General features: G+C 41.5%; 1 protein-coding gene across 1 annotated transcript in view; it reads left to right on the plus strand.

Annotated features, from left to right (window-relative positions):
* The window catches only part of LOC115133833 (protein Shroom4-like), an 86,176-nt gene that overhangs the window by 22,708 nt on the left and 43,797 nt on the right, over positions 1 to 19,671 (plus strand). Inside the window, 1 exon segment of the mRNA XM_065021782.1 lies at positions 259 to 410. Within this exon segment, the coding sequence (XP_064877854.1) occupies positions 259 to 410 (152 nt within the window).

The raw sequence follows: 19,671 nt of genomic DNA on the forward strand, positions 1-19,671 counted from the left end.
GGAATGTAGCAATGAATGTTTGTCACTTGGCTGTTTGTTCCAAAATGTTTTGTGCCGAGCATAGTTTCCATAGGGACAGTGACCTACGTAGAATGGAGGACTGGGCCTATATCCGAATGGTACCCTTATGGGCCTGGTCAAAAGTAGTTCACTATAGGGATTAGGGTGCTATTTTAGACGTAGCCTGAATGGACACAGTGTGTGTGTTTGTGTGTGTGCAATGCATGTTTTTTAACCCCCACCTCTCTCTCCCTACAGATTGAGGAAGGTGGTAAGGCAGAACAATGTAAGAAGCTGAGAGTGGGTGATGAACTGGTCAATATAAACGGATCAGCCCTCTACGGTTCAAGACAGGAAGCTCTTATACTCATCAAGGGATCCTACCGGATACTAAAGATCACCGTATGCAGGTAGGAATTGACAGACCATATGTATGTGTGACAGTGTATTGTCTGGAGATTGTGTGTGTGTGTGTGTGTGTGAACAGATAAGGGAAATGTAAGAGGTGAGCGATGCACCCATATTGTGATTTTTGTGGTTCACCCAGATTGTGATTTTGTGGTGTGTCCCATCCTATCTTCAAATGCTTGTAAAATACCTCAGACTTGGTGATTGAGTGTCTACAAAATTGTCTACAAAATTACTAACAAGTCAAATAAGATTTTTATTTTTAACTTAGTTTATTTTGGAATTAACAGAGCTCTACCAGGCGGTTGAGAAGTCAAGAGGGTCATACCAGCAAATTGCATAGCATTTTTATTAATCTCAACAATATTACAAACATTACTTTTGGTCTGCTTCAATGGTTTTTATAGATAGGTAAGCATTGTTAAATGAGGACTTATGTCAAATTTTAATATTTTATGGTCATTTTGTATTATATTTTAAATTAATACCTTTTCAGGCAGGGCGTGGTGCAATGTCCCTCAAAGGTTTTCTTACATTTCAAATGATCCAGGTTCTTCCACCATGTTTCCCACATGTTCAAACTACATTGAGAGACAGTTGACAAAGTGCAGTTTTGTATTACTATTGTTGGCATTATTTTATAGTTGACATGAAGTCTGAATATTGAATAATTGACCCCCATGGCTCATGAAATGTGGTTTGACCAATTTATGTTGTATAATATAGTTTGTTGTCAGCAATTTAATCATCTTTTTCACCAAAATAAGTATTTTTAATCTATTAATATACCCTATGTTTTTACACAGGACATCACAAAAACTAAAAGAAAACGTTCACTATACAAAACATTCGTTTTTTTGGGGGGGGATAGATCCGCTTTAATATTTCAGATAGATTGTGGCTTCTATTAATGTAAGTGTCTGCATTTCCAATCCCCCATTTATTTGTTTTGTAAATACAATGCATTCGGGAGGTATTCAGATCCCTTGACTTTTCCTAATTCTGTTACGCTGGGATTTTTTCCTCAATCTACACACAATACCTCGTAATGACAAAGCAAAACAGGTTTTTAGACATTTTTGTAAACGTTGAAATACCTTATTTACATAACTATTCAGACTGCAGGATAATAACTAATACATTAGGCCAAATATACACTCTACCATAAAGGCCTGATTGGTGGAGTGCTGCAGAGATGGTTGTCCTTCTGGAAGGTTATCCCATCTCCGCAGAGGAACTCTGGAGCTCTGTCAGAATGACCATTGAGTTCTTGGTCACCTCCCTGAACAAGCCCCCCAATTGGTCAGGTGGCCAGCTCTAGGAAGAGTCTTGCTGGTTCCAACCTTCTACCATTTAAGAATTATGGAGGCCAGGTCTTGGGGACCTTAGTTATCTTTTGTTTGTTTTTAGTCCCAGCTACACTCAACCCCTCGCATCCAGTTTTGCCGTATATTTTTCCACTGTGCTGTGATGTTTCACAAAAGTTATAAGCCTTTCTTTTCTCAGTTTCTACAGATTTTAAATGAAAGGTAAACACTGTGTTATTATATTATTGATTGATTTGACTATGACTTTTCAAACCCAGCAGTGCTATTTGCAGAGTTAGTTTCAAGTAAATATTTTTCAGCCATTCCTGAACCTGTGACCAAAAACAAGCTACGTATAGACAGTACCAAAACAAGTGATCTAATGATTCTGTCTTATCGCAGTAAAATCAGCAGAGCTAGGATGGTTGTGTATATATATATATATATATATATATATATATATATATATATATATATATACACACACACACACTACCGTTCAAAAGTTTGGGGTCACTTAGAAATGTCCTTGTTTCTGAAATAAATGCAAAAGAAAATTGTCCATTAAAATGACATAATTGATCAGAAATACAGTGTAGACATTGTTAATGTTGTAAATTACTATTGTAGCTGGAAACGGCTGACTTTAATGGAATATCTACATTGGCGTACAGAGGCCCATAACCAGCAACCATCACTCCTGTGTTCCCAATGGCACGTTGTGTTAGCTAATCTTACTTACTGACTTTTTATTGTCCCTATAGGGAAATGTTGTTGCAGTGTCATGTACACAATCCAAGTTTATAATTTTAAAATGCTTAATTGATGATTAGAAAACCCTTTTGCAATTATGTTAGCACATCTGAAAACTGTTGTTCTGATTAAAGAAGCAAAAAAATTGGCCTTCTTTAGACTAGTTGAGTATCTGGAGCATCAGCATTTGTGGGTTTGATTACAGGCTCAAAATGGTCAGAAACAAAGAACTTCTGAAACTCGTCAGTCTATTGGCATTTTGCTTATTTTATTGCCTTGCGTATGAAATGACTACACTGTTTCCTGCAATTTTCCCAGTCGCCTTGCGGTGGTAGGTGATTTCAGGTCTGCGAGAATGCTGCCATCTATCCACAGTTTCTGGTTAGGGTAGGTTTAAATAGTCACCGTGGGTACAACATCTCCTATACACTTCCTTATAAACTCACTCACCGAAACAGCGTATAAATCGACATTATTCTCTGAGGCTACATGGCTAATCTGAGCTACCCGTACTTCTCCCTTCGCAGAACAGAGCAAACTGGCCCTAACCAGAATAGAAAGAGGAGTGGGAGGCCCCAGTGCACAACTGAGCAAGATGACAAGTACATTCTAGTGGCTAGTTTGAGAAACAGACGCCTCACAGGGTCTTACCATTTCGTAACATTCAGCTCACGCTGTCGGTCACGCTGGTCTGTATTTAAATTGCAACCATTTCCGTGCTTTCTGGTCTCTAACCATTTTGTGATGTCTGGCTCAACACCGTCCGCCTGCTTGGTCTCAATGGTTGATTATTCAGGGTTCAGCTCCTGACCATTTTACACTACAGTAGCAGCCCAGTAATGTACTGGTCTGTATTTAAATTGCATTAGCAGTTATTTTTATGCACTCGCCCTGGGCCTTGAAGGGCGGTTCCATCACATTGCCTCAATGTCTGTGTTCATGTGGCGTGGTTAATGACTTGGTAAATGTTTATATATTGTAATTTAGAAGGCTAAAATCACATTTCATCTTCACACAGTTTCATATTTAATCATCTAAGTTTTACAATTTTTATATGTAAATCTGATAACTGGGACTTGTACATTTGTAGAGTTAGTTATTTAGTTATACCATCCTTAACCTTTTTTTTTGATAGGGGGCAGCATTTTCACTTTTGGATGAATAGCGTGCCCAGAGTGAACTGCCTCCTACTCTGTCCCAGATGCTAATATATGCATATTATTAGTATTGGATAGACAACACTCTGAAGTTTCTAAAACTGTTAGAATGATTCCTGTGAGCATAACATAACTCATATGGCAGGCGAAAACCTGAGAAAAATCCAACCAGGAAGTGGGACATCTGAGGTTTGTAGTTTTTCAAAGCTTGGCCTACCGAATACACATTGAGATATGGATGAGGTTGCACTTCCTAGGGCTTCCACTAGATGTCAACCGTCTTTAGAAACTGGTTTGAGGGTTCTACTATAAAGGAAGGGCTCATAAGACCTCTGAGTCAGTGGTCTGGCAGAGAGCCTCGGTCTCATGACGCGCTCTCCCGACAGAGTTACCTCTCGTTCCACTGCTTTTCTGAAGACAAAGGAATTCTCCAGTTGGAACATTGATGTTTTATGTTAAAAACATCCGATTGATTCCATACATCGTTTGACATGTTTCTGAAGGACTGTAACGGAACATTTTGAGTTTTTGTCTGGATGAAGTGCCTGCGCCTCATGAAGATGGATTAGTGGGCTGAACACGCTAACAACAAGTCTCTATTTGGACATAAATTACGGACTTTATGGAACAAATGAGTCATTTATTGTCGACCTGGGAGTGCCTTCTGATGACGATCATCAAAGGTAAGTGAATATTTATGGTGTTAGAAATAACTTCTGTTGACTCCAAAATGGCGGATATTTCTCTGGCTGTTTTGGGCTCTGAGCGCCGTTCTCAGATTATGCTTTTTCCGTAAAGTTTTTGTTGAAATCTGACACAGCTGTTGCATTACGGAGAAGTCTATCTTTAATTCTGTGAATAACACTTGTATCTTTTATCAATGTTTATTATGAGTATTTCTGCAAAATCACCGGATATTTTGGAATCAAAACATTACTGCATGTAAGACGCCAATGTAAACAGATTTTTGGATATAAATATGCACATTATTGAACAAAACATACATGTATTGTGTAACATGATGTCCTATGATCTGATGAAGATCATAAAAGGTTAGTAATTAATTTGATCTATATTTCTGCTTTTTGTGACTCCTATCTTTGGCTGGAAAAATGGCTGTGTTCTTTTGACTTGGCTATGACATAACATAATCATATGTTGTGCTTTTGCTGTAAAGCATTTTTGAAATCTGACATGGATGGGTACATTAACAAGATGTTTATCTTTCATTTGCTGTATTGGATTTGTTAATGTGAAAGTTACATATTTCTAAAAAATATTTTTGAATTTCGTGCTCTGCCTTTTCAGCGGAATGTTGTCAAGGGGTTCCGCTAGCGGAAAGGTTAAAAACGTCTTAAGGATCCACCCTTTTTTTCAAATTTTCACCTAAAATTACATACCCAAATCTAACTGCCTGTAACTCAGGACCTGAAGCAAGGATATGTATATTCTTGATACCATTTGAAAGGAAACACTGAAGTGGAAATGTGAAATGATTGTAGGAGAATATAACACATTAGGTCTGGTAAAAGATAATCCAAAGAAAAATCATGCATTTTTTGTACCATCATCTTTGAAATGCAAGACGAAGGCCATAATGAATTATTCTAGCCCAGATGCAATTTAGACTTTGGCCACTCGATGACAAGTGTATGTGCAAAGTTTTAGACTGATCCAATGAACTACTGCATATCTATTCAAAATGTTGTATCAAGCCAGCCCAAATGTGCCTAATTGGTTTGTTCATAATTGTGCAAAGTTTTAGACATCCAATGAACTACTGCATATCTATTCAAAATGTTGTATCAAGCCAGCCCAAATGTGCCTAATTGGTTTGTTCATAATTGTGCACTCCCCTTTTTTATTTTTATTTTATTTTTTTATTTCACCTTTATTTAACCAGGTAGGCTAGTTGAGAACAAGTTCTCATTTGCAACTGCGACCTGGCCAAGATAAAGCATAGCAGTGTGAACAGACAACACAGAGTTACACATGGAGTAAACAATTAACAAGTCAATAACACAGTAGAAAAAAAATGGGCAGTCTATATACAATGTGTGCAAAAGGCATGAGGAGGTAGGCGAATAATACAATTTTGCAGATTAACACTGGGGTGATAAATGATCAGATGGTCATGTACAGGTAGAGATATTGGTGTGCAAAAGAGCAGAAAAGTAAATAAAAAAATAATAAAAAAAGCAGTATAAAAACAGTATGGGAATGAGGTAGGTGAAAATGGGTGGGCTATTTACCAATAGACTATGTACAGCTGCAGCGATCGGTTAGCTGCTCGGATAGCTGATGTTTGAAGTTGGTGAGGGAGATAAAAGTCTCCAACTTCAGCGATTTTTGCAGTTCGTTCCAGTCACAGGCAGCAGAGTACTGGAACGAAAGGCGGCCAAATGAGGTGTTGGCTTTAGGGATGATCAGTGAGATACACCTGCTGGAGCGTGTACTACGGATGGGTGTTGCCATCGTGACCAGTGAACTGAGATAAGGCGGAGCTTTACCTAGCATGGACTTGTAGATGACCTGGAGCCAGTGGGTCTGGCGACGAATATGTAGCGAGGGCCAGCCGACTAGAGCATACAAGTCGCAGTGGTGGGTGGTATAAGGTGCTTTGGTGACAAAACGGATGGCACTATGATAGACTGCATCCAGTTTGCTGAGTAGAGTGTTGGAAGCCATTTTGTAGATGACATCGCCGAAATCGAGGATCGGTAGGATAGTCAGTTTTACTAGGGTAAGCTTGGCGGCGTGAGTGAAGGAGGCTTTGTTGCGGAATAGAAAGCCGACTCTTGATTTGATTTTCGATTGGAGATGTTTGATGTGAGTCTGGAAGGAGAGTTTGCAGTCTAGCCAGACACCTAGGTACTTATAGATGTCCACATATTCAAGGTCGGAACCATCCAGGGTGGTGATGCTAGTCGGGCATGCGGGTGCAGGCAGCGATCGGTTGAAAAGCATGCATTTGGTTTTACTCGCGTTTAAGAGCAGTTGGAGGCCACGGAAGGAGTGCTGTATGGCATTGAAGCTCGTTTGGAGGTTAGATAGCACAGTGTCCAATGAGGGGCCGAAAGTATATAGAATGGTGTCGTCTGCGTAGAGGTGGATCAGGGAATCGCCCGCAGCAAGAGCAACATCATTGATATATACAGAGAAAAGAGTCGGCCCGAGAATTGAACCCTGTGGCACCCCCATAGAGACTGCCAGAGGACCGGACAGCATGCCCTCCGATTTGACACACTGAACTCTGTCTGCAAAGTAATTGGTGAACCAGGCAAGGCAGTCATCCGAAAAACCGAGGCTATTGAGTCTGCCGATAAGAATATGGTGATTGACAGAGTTGAAAGCCTTGGCGAGGTCGATGAAGACGGCTGCACAGTACTGTCTTTTATCGATGGCGGTTATGATATCGTTTAGTACCTTGAGCGTGGCTGAGGTGCACCCGTGACCGGCTCGGAAACCAGATTGCACAGCGGAGAAGGTACGGTGGGATTCGAGATGGTCAGTGACCTGTTTGTTGACTTGGCTTTCGAGGACCTTAGATAGGCAGGGCAGGATGGATATAGGTCTATAGCAGTTTGGGTCCAGGGTGTCTCCCCCTTTGAAGAGGGGGATGACTGCGGCAGCTTTCAATCCTTGGGGATCTCAGACGATATGAAAGAGAGGTTGAACAGGCTGGTAATAGGGGTTGCGACAATGGCGGCAGATAGTTTCAGAAATAGAGGGTCCAGATTGTCAAGCCCAGCTGATTTGTACGGGTCTAGGTTTTGCAGCTCTTTCAGAACATCTGCTATCTGGATTTGGGTAAAGGAGAACCTGGAGAGGCTTGGGCGAGGAGCTGCGGGGGGCGGAGCTGTTGGCCGAGGTTGGAGTAGCCAGGCGGAAGGCATGGCCAGCCATTGAAGTGCTTATTGAAGCTTTCGATAATCGTGGATTTATCGGTGGAGACCGTGTTACCTAGCCTCAGTGCAGTGGGCAGCTGGGAGGAGGTGCTCTTGTTCTCCATGGACTTCACAGTGTCCCAGAACTTTTTGGAGTTGGAGCTACAGGATGCAAACTTCTGCCTGAAGAAGCTGGCCTTAGCTTTCCTGACTGACTGCGTGTATTGGTTCCTGACTTCCCTGAACAGTTGCATATCACGGGGCTATTCGATGCTATTGCAGTCCGCCACAGGATGTTTTTGTGCTGGTCGAGGGCAGTCAGGTCTGGAGTGAACCAAGGGCTGTATCTGTTCTTGGTTCTGCATTTTTGAACGGAGCATGCTTATCTAAAATGGTGAGGAAGTTACTTTTAAAGAATGACCAGGCATCCTCAACTGACGGGATGAGGTCAATGTCCTTCCAGGATACCCGGGCCAGGTCGATTAGAAAGGCCTGCTCACAGAAGTGTTTTAGGGAGCGTTTGACAGTGATGAGGGGTGGTCGTTTGACTGCGGCTCCGTGGCGGATACAGGCAATGAGGCAGTGATCGCTGAGATCCTGGTTGAAGACAGCGGAGGTGTATTTGGAGGGCCAGTTGGTCAGGATGACGTCTATGAGGGTGCCCTTGTTTACAGAGTTAGGGTTGTACCTGGTGGGTTCCTTGATGATTTGAGTGAGATTGAGGGCATCTAGCTTACATTGTAGGACTGCCGGGGTGTTAAGCATATCCCAGTTTAGGTCACCTAACAGAACAAACTCTGAAGCTAGATGGGGGCGATCAATTCACAAATGGTGTCCAGGGCACAGCTGGGAGCTGAGGGTGGCCGGTAGCAGGCGGCAACAGTGAGAGACTTATTTCTGGAGAGGGTAATTTTCAAAATTAGTAGTTCGAACTGTTTGGGTATGGACCTGGAAAGTATGACATTACTTTGCAGGCTATCTCTGCAGTAGACTGCAACTCCGCCCCCTTTGGTAGTTCTATCTTGACGGAAGATGTTATAGTTGGGTATGGAAATCTCTGAATTTTTGGTGGCCTTCCTGAGCCAGGATTCAGACACGGCAAGGACATCAGGGTTAGCAGAGTGTGCTAAAGCAGTGAGTAAAACAAACTTAGGGAGGAGGCTTCTGATGTTGACATGCATAAAACCAAGGCTTTTTTGATCACAGAAGTCAACAAATGAGGGTACCTGGGGACATGCAGGGCCTGGGTTTACCTCCACATCACCCGCGGAACAGAGAAGGAGTAGTATGAGGGTGCGGCTAAAGGCTATCAAAACTGGTCGCCTAGAGCGTTGGGGGCAGAGGATAAGAGGAGCAGGTTTCTGGGCATGGTAGAATATATTCAGGGCATAATGCGCAGACAGGGGTATGGTGGGGTGCGGGTACAGCGGAGGTAAGCCCAGGCACTGGGTGATGATGAGACAGGTTGTATCTCTAGACATGCTGGTTGTAATGGGTGAGGTCACCGCATGTGTGGGAGGTGGGACAAAGGAGGTAACAGGGGTATGCAGAGTGGGTCTAGGGGCTCCATTGTGAACGAAAACAATTATAACTAACCTGAACAACAGTATACAAGGCATATTGACATCTGAGAGAGACATACAGCGAGGCATACAGTAATCACAGGTGTTGAATTTGGAAAGCTAGCTAAAAACAGTAGGCGAGGCTAATCCGCTAGCACAACAAACAGCAGGTAAAATGGCGTTGACTAGGCAACGGGGCCGACAGGTAAGACAAACAAGCAGAAAGGAGTACCGTGATTAATGGACAGTCCAGCGTGCGTCAGCTATGTAGCCAAGAGATCAGTGTCCAGGGGGCAGCGGTGAATGGGCAGGGGGGCTGGGCTGGCGAGTGTTATCCAGGTTTTTTTAAAAACTAACAATGACTAACTAGCTTGTAGCTAGTTAGCTGGTTAGCGTCTGGAGGTTCTTGAGTGTGTCATAAAAATAAGAGTAAAAGTAATAGCGATTCCGTATCACATTGGGTGAGGCAGGTTTCCGGAAGGTATAAACAAATTAAAAATCAAAAGAGATAGAAAGTAAATGGGGTCAGAGAGTGATTGGGACGCGGTGGTTCAGACGGTTAGCAGGCCTGTGCTAACAAGCTAACAGTTCGTAGGCCCGAGCTAGAGAAGGTAGCAGTTAGCGGACCGGAGCTTGACAAGCTAGCCGTTAGCAGGCCGAATTAGCAAGCAGGGAGATAGCGAGGGCTAGAGAGTTAACCTTTGGGGGACGTCGCGATGGGGTGAGTCTGTTTATTCCTCTTCATGCGGTGAGCTGGAGATACAGCGATTCAGAAAGCTCGCGGGCCTTGGCCAGCAGATGGATCTTTGGCGATGTCGCAGCGGAAAAGCCTGTTGAAACCCCCTCGGACGATTATGTCGGCGGACCAGTCGTGATGGATCGGCGGGGCTCCGTGTCGGCAGTAGAGGGTCAGTAGAGGGTCCAGGCCAATTGGCAAATTGGGTATTTTTGGACCTCTTCGGCTAGTCGGGAGATGGGCTTAGCTCGAGGCTAGCTCCAGGCTAACTGGTGCTTGCTCTGGGACAGAGACGTTAGCCAGGAGTAGCCACTCGGATTTCAGCTAGCTATTTACGATGATCCGGTATAAAGGTTCAGAGCTTGCGGTAGGAATCCGGAGATGTGGTAGAGAAAAAGCAGTCTGATATGCTTTGGGTAGATGTCGCGCTGGTGTCCTAGTTAGCGTTGAAGACCGCTAGCAGTGGCTAGCTAGTAGCTAGTTAGCGGCTAGCTTCTGATGAGGGTTCCGATTCTAAAGTATAGAAAAAGCAGATCCGTACCACATTGGGTGATGCGGGTTGCAGGAGAGTATATTCAGCCTGTAGTTGGAAAGTGAGATTAAAATATGTACGAAATATATACAGAAAAAAAACGAGGAAAAAAACAATAGCATGGTATTCTTTCACTGTAATAGCTACTGTAAAATGGTTGTGGACATTGGGCCTCTGTAGATATTCCATAAAAAATCAGCTGTTTCTAGCTACAATAGTCATTTACAACATGAACAATTGCTACACTTTATTTCTGACAAATAATAGATTAATAGACAAATGTGCTTATCTTTTAAAAAAAAAGGACATTTCTAATTGACCCCAAACTTTTGAACGGTAGTGTGTGTGTGTAAACATTCTATTGGTTGCAAGAATTGTGTATAATAATTTAAATTGAAAAACTCTACGTTTTTAAATCCAGTGTCGTTTTGTGTATCAGTTCATAGACTATGTGCCATGGAATTGGTACATCGAAAATCTCTATTTTTCTATTTTTTTGCAACCTGTATGGCGCAGTAGTAACATTATTTTGGTCCTGAAATGAAACCGGTATAGTTTTTTATTTGTCACAATTTTCTATCTTCTCTGGGATAGGTGGCAGTATTTTCACGTCCAGATGAAAAGCATGTCCAAAGTAAACTACCTACTACTCCGGCCCAGAAGCTAAGATATGCATATTATTAGTAGGTTTAGTTAGAAAACACTCTGAAGTGTCTAAAACCGTTTGAATCATGTCTGTGAGTATAACAGAACTTCTTTGGCAGGCGAAACCCCGAGGACAAACCATTCAGAATTGTTTTTTTGAGGTTACTCTCTTTGCAATGGGTGTTCATTGGGAATCCAGATTTCTAAGGGACCTTCTTGCAGTTCCTATCGCTTGACCAGTTTGTAGAAATTGGTTGAAGTTTTTCCTTTGTGTAATGAAGAAGTACCATAGCTCAGAACGACAGTCACTTCATGGGTACCTTTTGATAGAGGCGCGTAACCAGAAAAGTAGCATCAGTTTGTTTTGCTCCAGTGTTGAACACAGATCATCCCGTCTTCAATTTGATCGATTTATATACGTTTAGAAATACCTAAAGTTGTATTACAGAAGTAGTTTGAAATGTTTTGGGAAAGTTTACAGGTAACTTTTAAGATATTTTGTAGCGACGTTGCGTAAGTTGGAAGCGGTGTTTTTCTGGATCAAACGCGCCAAATAAATTGACATTTTGGATATACAGTGGGGCAAAAAAGTAGTTAGTCAGTCACCAATTGTGCAAGTTCTCCCACTTAAAAAGATGAGAGGCCTGTAATTTTCATCATATGTACACTTCAACTATGACAGACAAAATGAGAAAAAAATCCAGAAAATCACATTGTAGGATTTTTAATGAATGTATTTGCAAATTATAGTGGAAAATAAGTATTTGGTCAATTACAAAAGTTTATCTCAATACTTTGTTACATACCCTTTGTTGGCAATGCCAGAGGTCAAACGTTTTCTGTAAGTCTTCACAAGGTTTTCACACACTGTTCCTGAAATTTTGGCCCATTCCTCCATGCAGATCTCCTCTAGAGCAGTGATGTTTTGGGGCTGTTGCTGGGCAACACGGACTTTCAACTCCCTCCAAAGATTTTCTATGAGGTTGAGATCTGGAGACTGGCTAGGCCACTCCAGGACCTTGAAATGCTTCTTGCGAAGCCACTCCTTCATTGCCCGGGCGGTGTGTTTGGGATCATTGTCATGCTGAAAGACCCAGCCACGTTTCATCTTTAATGCCCTTGCTGATGGAAGGAGGTTTTCACTCAAAATCTCACGATACATGGCCCCATTCATTCTTTCCTTTACACGGATCAGTCGTCCTGGTCCCTTTGCAGAAAAACAGCCCCAAAGCATGATGTTTCCACCCCCGTGCTTCACCGTAGATATGGATGCAACTCAGCATTATTTGTCCTCCAAACACGACAAGTTGAGTTTTTACCAAAAAGTTATATTTTGGTTTCATCTGACCATATGACATTCTCCCAATCTTCTTCTGGATCATCCAAATGCTCTCTAGCAAACTTCAGACGGGCCTGGACATGTACTGGCTTAAGCAGGGGGACACATCTGGCATTGCAGGATTTGAGTCCCTGGCGGCGTAGTGTGTTACTGATGGTAGTCTTTGTTACTTTGGTCCCAGCTCTCTCTGCAGGTCATTCACTAGGTCCCCCCATGTGGTTCTGGGATTTTTTTCATTTTGACCCCACGGGGTGAAATCTTGCATGGAGCCCCAGATCGAGGGAGATTATCAGTGGTCTTGTATGTCTTCCATTTCCTAATAATTGCTCCCACAGTTGATTTCTTCAAACCAAGCTGCTTATCTATTGCAGATTCAGTCTTTCCAGCCTGGTGCAGGTCTACAATTTTGTTTCTGGTGTCCTTTGACAGCTCTTTGGTCTTGGCCATAGTGGAGTTTGGAGTGTGACGTTTTGAGGTGTCTTTTATACTGATAACAAGTTCAAACAGGTGCCATTAATACAGGTAACGAGTGGAGGATAGAGGGGCCTCTTAAAGAAGACGTTACAGGTCTGTGAGAGCCAGAAATCTTGCTTGTTTGTAGGTGACCAAATACTTAAACATCCTACAATGGGATTTTCTGGATTTTTTTTCTCATTTTGTCTGTCATAGTTGAAGTGTACCTATGATGAAATTTACAGGCCTCTCATCTTTTTAAGTGGGAGAACTTGCACAATTGGTGGCTGACTAAATACTTTTTTGCCCCACTGTATATCGACGGAATTAATCGAACAAAAGGACCATTTGTGATGTTTATGGGACATATAGTAGTGCCAACAAAAGAAGCTCGTCAAAGGTAAGGCATGAATTATATTTTTATTTCTGCGTTTTGTGTCGCGCCTGCAGACTTGAAATATGCTACTCTCTCATTGTTTACTGTTTTGCTATCATCAGATAATAGCATCTTATGCTTTTGCCGAAAAGCCTTTTTAAAATATGACATGTTGGCTGGATTGACAACGAGTGTAGCTTTAATTTGCTATCTTGCCTGTGTAATTTATTGAAAGTTAGATTTTTATAGGAATGTATTTGAATTTGGCGCTCTGCATTTTGCCCGGCCATTAGCCATGTGGGACGCATGCGTCCTGCCTACCCCAGAGAGGTTAACCCAACCCCTCCTTAGAGCTAGGGATCCCGCTAGCGGAACAACTTCCGGTGAAACTGGAGGGCGCGCAATTCAAATAAATATAGATTTTAAACATTTATGTGCAAATAAGTCTCTCATATCGGCTGAACTTAAATTCTTGTTAATCTAACTGCACTGTCTGATTAACAGTAGCTATTACAGCGAAAACATGCCATGCGATTGTTTGAGGACAGCGCCCCACATCAAAATATTTTTTCCACCGGCACAGGTATCATACATTCACAAATAACGATTTAAATATTCACTTAGTTTTTGAAAATCGAACTCTAATTTGTCATCCAAAGAGTCCCAGCTATAACATGTAGTGTTGTTTTGTAAGATAAAATCCTTCTTTACATCCCAAAAAGTCAGTTTAGTTTGCACCATCGATTTGAGTAATGCACTCATTCAACATGCAGAGAAAGGAATCCGAAAATCTACACCTTGACTTTGTTTCAACAAGTCAAAAAATGTTTCTATTTACTCCTCAGATACCCTAAAATGTAATCAAACTATAATATTTCTTACGGAAAGAAGTATGTTCAATAGGAAACCGATTTTAGCAGGTGCGTAATTTCTTCAGGGCGCGCACAAACACGAATTTCCAAGACTGTGTCCTTCTGCTAAGACTGATATTTCTTATTCATTTTTGAAGTTACAAGCCTGAAACCTTGAACATAGGCTGCTGACACCATGCGGAAGCCATATGAATTGCATCCAGGGATCTAATTCTCAATATGACTTTTCTCTTGCATATCTAAGAGGGTCTCTCTCTCTCAAAAAAATCCTACATTCTCCTACATTATCTTAACATTTCTACAAACTTCAAAGTTTTCTTTCCAGTGGTACCAATTACATGCATATCATGGCTTCTGGGCCTGAGCTACAGGCAGTTTACTTTGGGCACATCATTCAGACAGGAAGTGGAGAAAAAAGTGGCCTAGCCCTAAGTTAATTGACATCCACGTCTTCGTCGCCTTGTAATCACTGGTCACTTTAATACATGGAACACTCGTCACTTTAATAATGTTTACATATCTTGCATTACTCATCTCATATAACGTATTCTATACTATAAATTGCATCTTAGCCTATGCCGCTCTGACATTGTTTATCCATATATTTTATATATTCTTATTCCATTTCGTACTTAGATCGTACTTATGCATTTGTTGTGGAACTGTTAGATATTACTTGTTAGATATTGCTGCACTGGCGGAACTAGAGGCACAAGCATTTCGCTACACTTGCAATAACATTAACAACCATGTGTATGTAACTAATACAGTTTGATTTGATGAGGTAATCACCTGGAATGCATTTCAATTAACAGGTGTACCTTGTTAAAAGGGAATTTCTTTCCTTCTTAATGCATTAGAGCCAAACACTTGTGTTTTGACAAGGTAGAGGTGGTATACAGAAGATAGCACTATTTGGTGAAAGACCAAGTCCAGATTATGGCAAGAACAGCTCAAATAAGCCAACAGAAACGACAGTTCATCGTTACTTCAATGTCAGAGCAAAGGACATTAGACCGGTGGAAATCTGTGCTTTGGTCTGATGAGTCCAAATGCACGATTTTTGGTTCCAACTGCAGTGTCTTTGTGAGACGTAATGTAGGTGAACAGATGATCTGTTCTTCCCACCGTGAAGCATGGAGTAGAAGGTGTGATGGTGTGGGGGTGCTTTACTGGTGACAATGTCGTGATTTATTTTGAATTCAAGGCTCACTTAACTAGCATGGCTACCGCAGCATTCTGCAGCGATACGCCATCCCATCAGGTTTGCGCTTAGTGGGAATATCGTTTTTTTTTATTTCAACCGGACAATGACCCAACACACCTCCAGGCTGTGTAAGGGCTATTTTACCAAGAAGGAGAGTGATGGGAGTGCTGCATCAAATGACCTGGCCTCCACAATCACCCGAACTCAACTCAATTGGGATGGTTTGGATGAGTTGTACTGCAGAGTGAAGGAAAAGAAGCCAACAAGTGCTCAGTGCCCCTGTTTGCTGGGCGGCAGGGTAGCCTAGTAGCCTAGTGGTTAGAGCGTTGGACTAGTAATCCGGAAGTAACCGGAACGTTGCAAGTTCAAATCCCCGAGCTGACAAGGTACAAATCTGTCGTTCTGCCCCTGAACAGGCAGTTAACCCACTGTTCCTAGGCCGTCATTGAAAATAATAATTTGTTCTTAACTGACTTGCCTAGTAAAATAAAGGTAAAATAAAAAAATAAAAATAAAAGAATATGTGGGAACTCCTTCAAGACTGTTGGAAAAGCATTCTATGTAAAGCTGGTTGAGAGTGCCAAGAGTGTGCAAAGCTGTCATCAAGGCAAAGGTTGTACACTTTGAAGAATCTCTCATATAAAATATTTTTTTGATTTAACACTTATGGTTACTACATGATTCCATATGTGTTATTTCATAGTTTTGATGTCTTCACTATTATTCTACAATGTAGAAAATAGTAAAAATAAAGAACTTTGAATGAGTAATTGTTTCCAAACTTTTGACTGGTACTGCATGTCAATCTAGCAATCCAGGCAACTAAAAGCAACTTTCTAAACAATGTTTTTGTTTGTTTCTCGGTTGTTAGCTAGCTATCTAATGTTATGTTAGCTGGCTAACCAGTTCAAATAATGGCCATATCATATAGCTGACAACATCTTCACAATTGCTCATTTGTCTTCATTTTTACAGGAAAATAAACTCACAACAAGATCATTATTTACAAGTTAATGGCGAGCCAATTACAGAAAATATCTTACCATTGTGAGTGTTACGAAATAAAAGCAGGGAAATTTACCAGAGTATTTTAGAATTTGGACACTGTCTCATATCTTAATTTGACTTTGGTGCAGGTCCTGTTCTTCACATTACCGTCTCTGTTTAACTTTGAAATTATTTGATGCAAATGGCTCTGTGATATGAATAATATTACTACATATACAAGTAACGTTACCTAGCAAACCAGCCAGCTAATGTTAATTAGCTAACAGTACGCTTTAACTTGAATTGAAAACAACTTTCTCAAAAAATTCAGAACATATATCTGAAAATGTATCTAGCTAGACTTTCTTACCCGTGTGCATGGATGAACCCTTCCCCCGTCTGTCACTGATGCCATGGTTTCCCTTAGTTTGAAGTTGTAATCTGGATACAGATGTTTTATATAGCAGCCTTCTGTGTTCTCTTTTCGACTCCCTCTGCATGTTTGCAATCAAACACCAGAAGTTTCTCTATCTCCTTAGCTATCATACATATTCACCCGGGCGTTCCACGGATTTCAAAACTTGGTCCTCCAGAAAGTGGAGAGCAACACTTTTGCAGTTCTACTATGTTATATCTTTCAAAAAAAGCCACATTAGGATTACCTATACGTACTGACAAGCTAATGTTATAGGCAGAAACATGCTACATGGCAGAGCAATCCAAACTCATCTCGAGGCATGCCCAGCCCATCCATTATCTCAGCCAATCATATCTAGCAGGAAGGTTTCTGACTTTTTCCCTGGCTAAACCAACTTGTAATTTAACAATGTTATTTGTATTTACAGATGGTGTTCAAGATTGTTATCAAGGAACATGAAAGTTCACATGTTCTAGAAGGCATTTCCACCAAAAAACACATTTTGATAAATGTTTACATCCAAATGCCTCTCCTGTGAAGTAGTGATGCGTGACATATGCCTAGTTTCCTGAAACGAATCACGTTACCACAATCACAACATGAGTAGTTAATCATGAAACATACACCTCCGCATTTCTTCTTCCTGGAGAGTTCTTTATTCCTGTCTGCACGATGTACTGAGACCCCAGCTGGCTGTATGGACATTGACAGGATATCCTGACAGAGCCATGATTCCGTGAAACAGAGTTTTCCAGTCCCTGATATCTCTCTGGAAGGAGAACCTCGCCTTGAGCTCGTCTACTTTTATTGTCCATGGACTGAACGTTAGCGAGCAATAAGCTTGGAAGGGGTTAGACAGTTTGCCGCCTCCTGAGTCGGACTAAAAGTCCACTCTGATTAGCTCTTCTCCGCTGGCGCCGTCTTGGAGCAGCCTCTGGGATAAGTGGAATTGCCTTGGAAGGTACGAACAAAGGATCCAATTCAGGAATGTCATATTTTTGGTCAAACTGCTGGTGAGTAGCCGCTGTTCTAATATCCAGAAGTTCTTTTCGGCTGTATGTAATAATGCCAAAAACATTCTGAGCTAATAATGTTAGAAATAACAACAAAAAAGAAGAGTGTAAAGTTGCTTAGTAGCCAGGAACCAGGCGACCATGTCTATCGGCGTCATCTTGTCTTATTCATGGTTCACCTTATCCCTCGTAATGTTGGTGTACATGCGTGTGTGGCTTGTACGCTGAGTGTACAAAACATTAGGAGCACCTTAACTTCTTGACGCACCCCATCCCGTTAGCGGGATCATTTTCATCAACACACGCTGAATTCCAGCCAAATTCAAATAAAATTACTAAACATATTTAATATTCATGAAATGAAAAGTGCAATATAGCAAAACACAGCTTAGCTTGTTAATCCACCTGTCGTGTCAGATTTTGAAAATATGCTTTACAGCGAAAGCAATCCAATCGTTTGTATTTATCGATTACTAGACAAAACATTATGAACACCTAGCATCAAAGTAGCTTGGTCACGAAAATCAGAAAATCAATAAAATGAATCGCTTACCTTTGATCTTCGGATGTTTTCACTCACGGGACTCCCAGTTACACAATAAATGTTCCTTTTGTTCCATAAAGATGATTTTATATCCAAAATACCTCCATTTGTTTGGCGCGTTATGTTCTGAAATCCACAGGCTCGAGCGGTTACGACATCGCAGAAGAAAATTCCAAATAGTATCCGTAATGTCCACAAACATGTCAAACGTTTTTTTATAATAAATCCTCAGGTTGTTTTTAAAATATATAATCGGTAAAATATCAACCGGGGCTATCGCTTTTTCAATAGGAGATGGAGAGACAATGGCTGCCCAGCTATCCACTGATGCAATGTTATCTTTCTTGCTCATTTTTCTAAATAAAAGCCTGAAACTATGTCTAAAGACTGACACCTTTAGGAAGCGAAAGGAAAAGGAATCTGGTTGATGTCCCTTTAAATGGCGCGAAGGCAGGCTATGGAACATAGAGCTTTCAAAATTGAAGCCACTTCCTGGTTTGATTTTCCTCAGGTTTTCGCAGACAATATTTTGACAGTTTTGGAAACTTTAGAGTTTTCTATCCTAATCTGACAATTATATGCATATTCTAGTTTCTGGGCCTGAGAAATGGACAGTTTCAAATGGGTACGTTTTTCATCCAAAAAAATCAAAATACTGCCCCCTACACCCAACATGTTAAGAGCAGCGTTGCAGTTCTTGACACACTCAAAAATGGTGCGCCTGGTACCTTCTACCATACCCCTTTCAAAGGAACTTTAATATTTTTTTTGCCCATTTCTCCTCTCAATGACACACTTACACAATCCATGTCTCAATTGTCTCTAGACTTAAATCCTTTTTGAACCCGTCTCCTCCCCTTCATCTACACTGATTTGAAATGGATTTAACAGGTGACATGGATCATCACATTCACCTGCTCAGTCATGGAAAGTGCAGGTGGTCTTAATGTTTTGTACACACAGTGTGTGTGTAACGTGTCATGGAAAGTGGCCTTTGACCTTTTAGGGTTCGACAGTAATCTTTTGAAGCTGGGAGGACAGGGTTGCGTCTGCTCTCTCCCATCCTGGAGTGTCTGGGTGTGCGTGCGTGTTCGTGTGATCCTGTGACAATGTCAGTCTTTATCTAAGCTGTGTGTTTTGGCTGATCGGAGGTCTGCTTACGTCAGACTAACGTTGGCAACGGAATGCTAGGTCACCCTTGACCCCTCTCGCTCTTTCTCGCTCTTTTCAGTGCCTCACCCTGGCTGTGCCTGTCCTAGTTAGCAGAACTAATGGTAGTACAGTGTTTCCACCCAGCAGCAAGTTTCTTTCTGACTCATCCAGGGTTTGCATGGCGAGAGGGACTTTCCCCTGGTCTGGTTCTCAGTGACGTTCTGTCCATGTCACATTGCCTCCGTGTGGCCAGGGTGGGAACTACATCAAATAAATTACAATTTACAAATTACAAGCAACTGAACAAAAATATAAACTCAACA

This window comes from Oncorhynchus nerka, linkage group LG8 (genome assembly GCF_034236695.1).
Source record: "Oncorhynchus nerka isolate Pitt River linkage group LG8, Oner_Uvic_2.0, whole genome shotgun sequence".
Taxonomy (NCBI): domain Eukaryota; kingdom Metazoa; phylum Chordata; class Actinopteri; order Salmoniformes; family Salmonidae; genus Oncorhynchus; species Oncorhynchus nerka.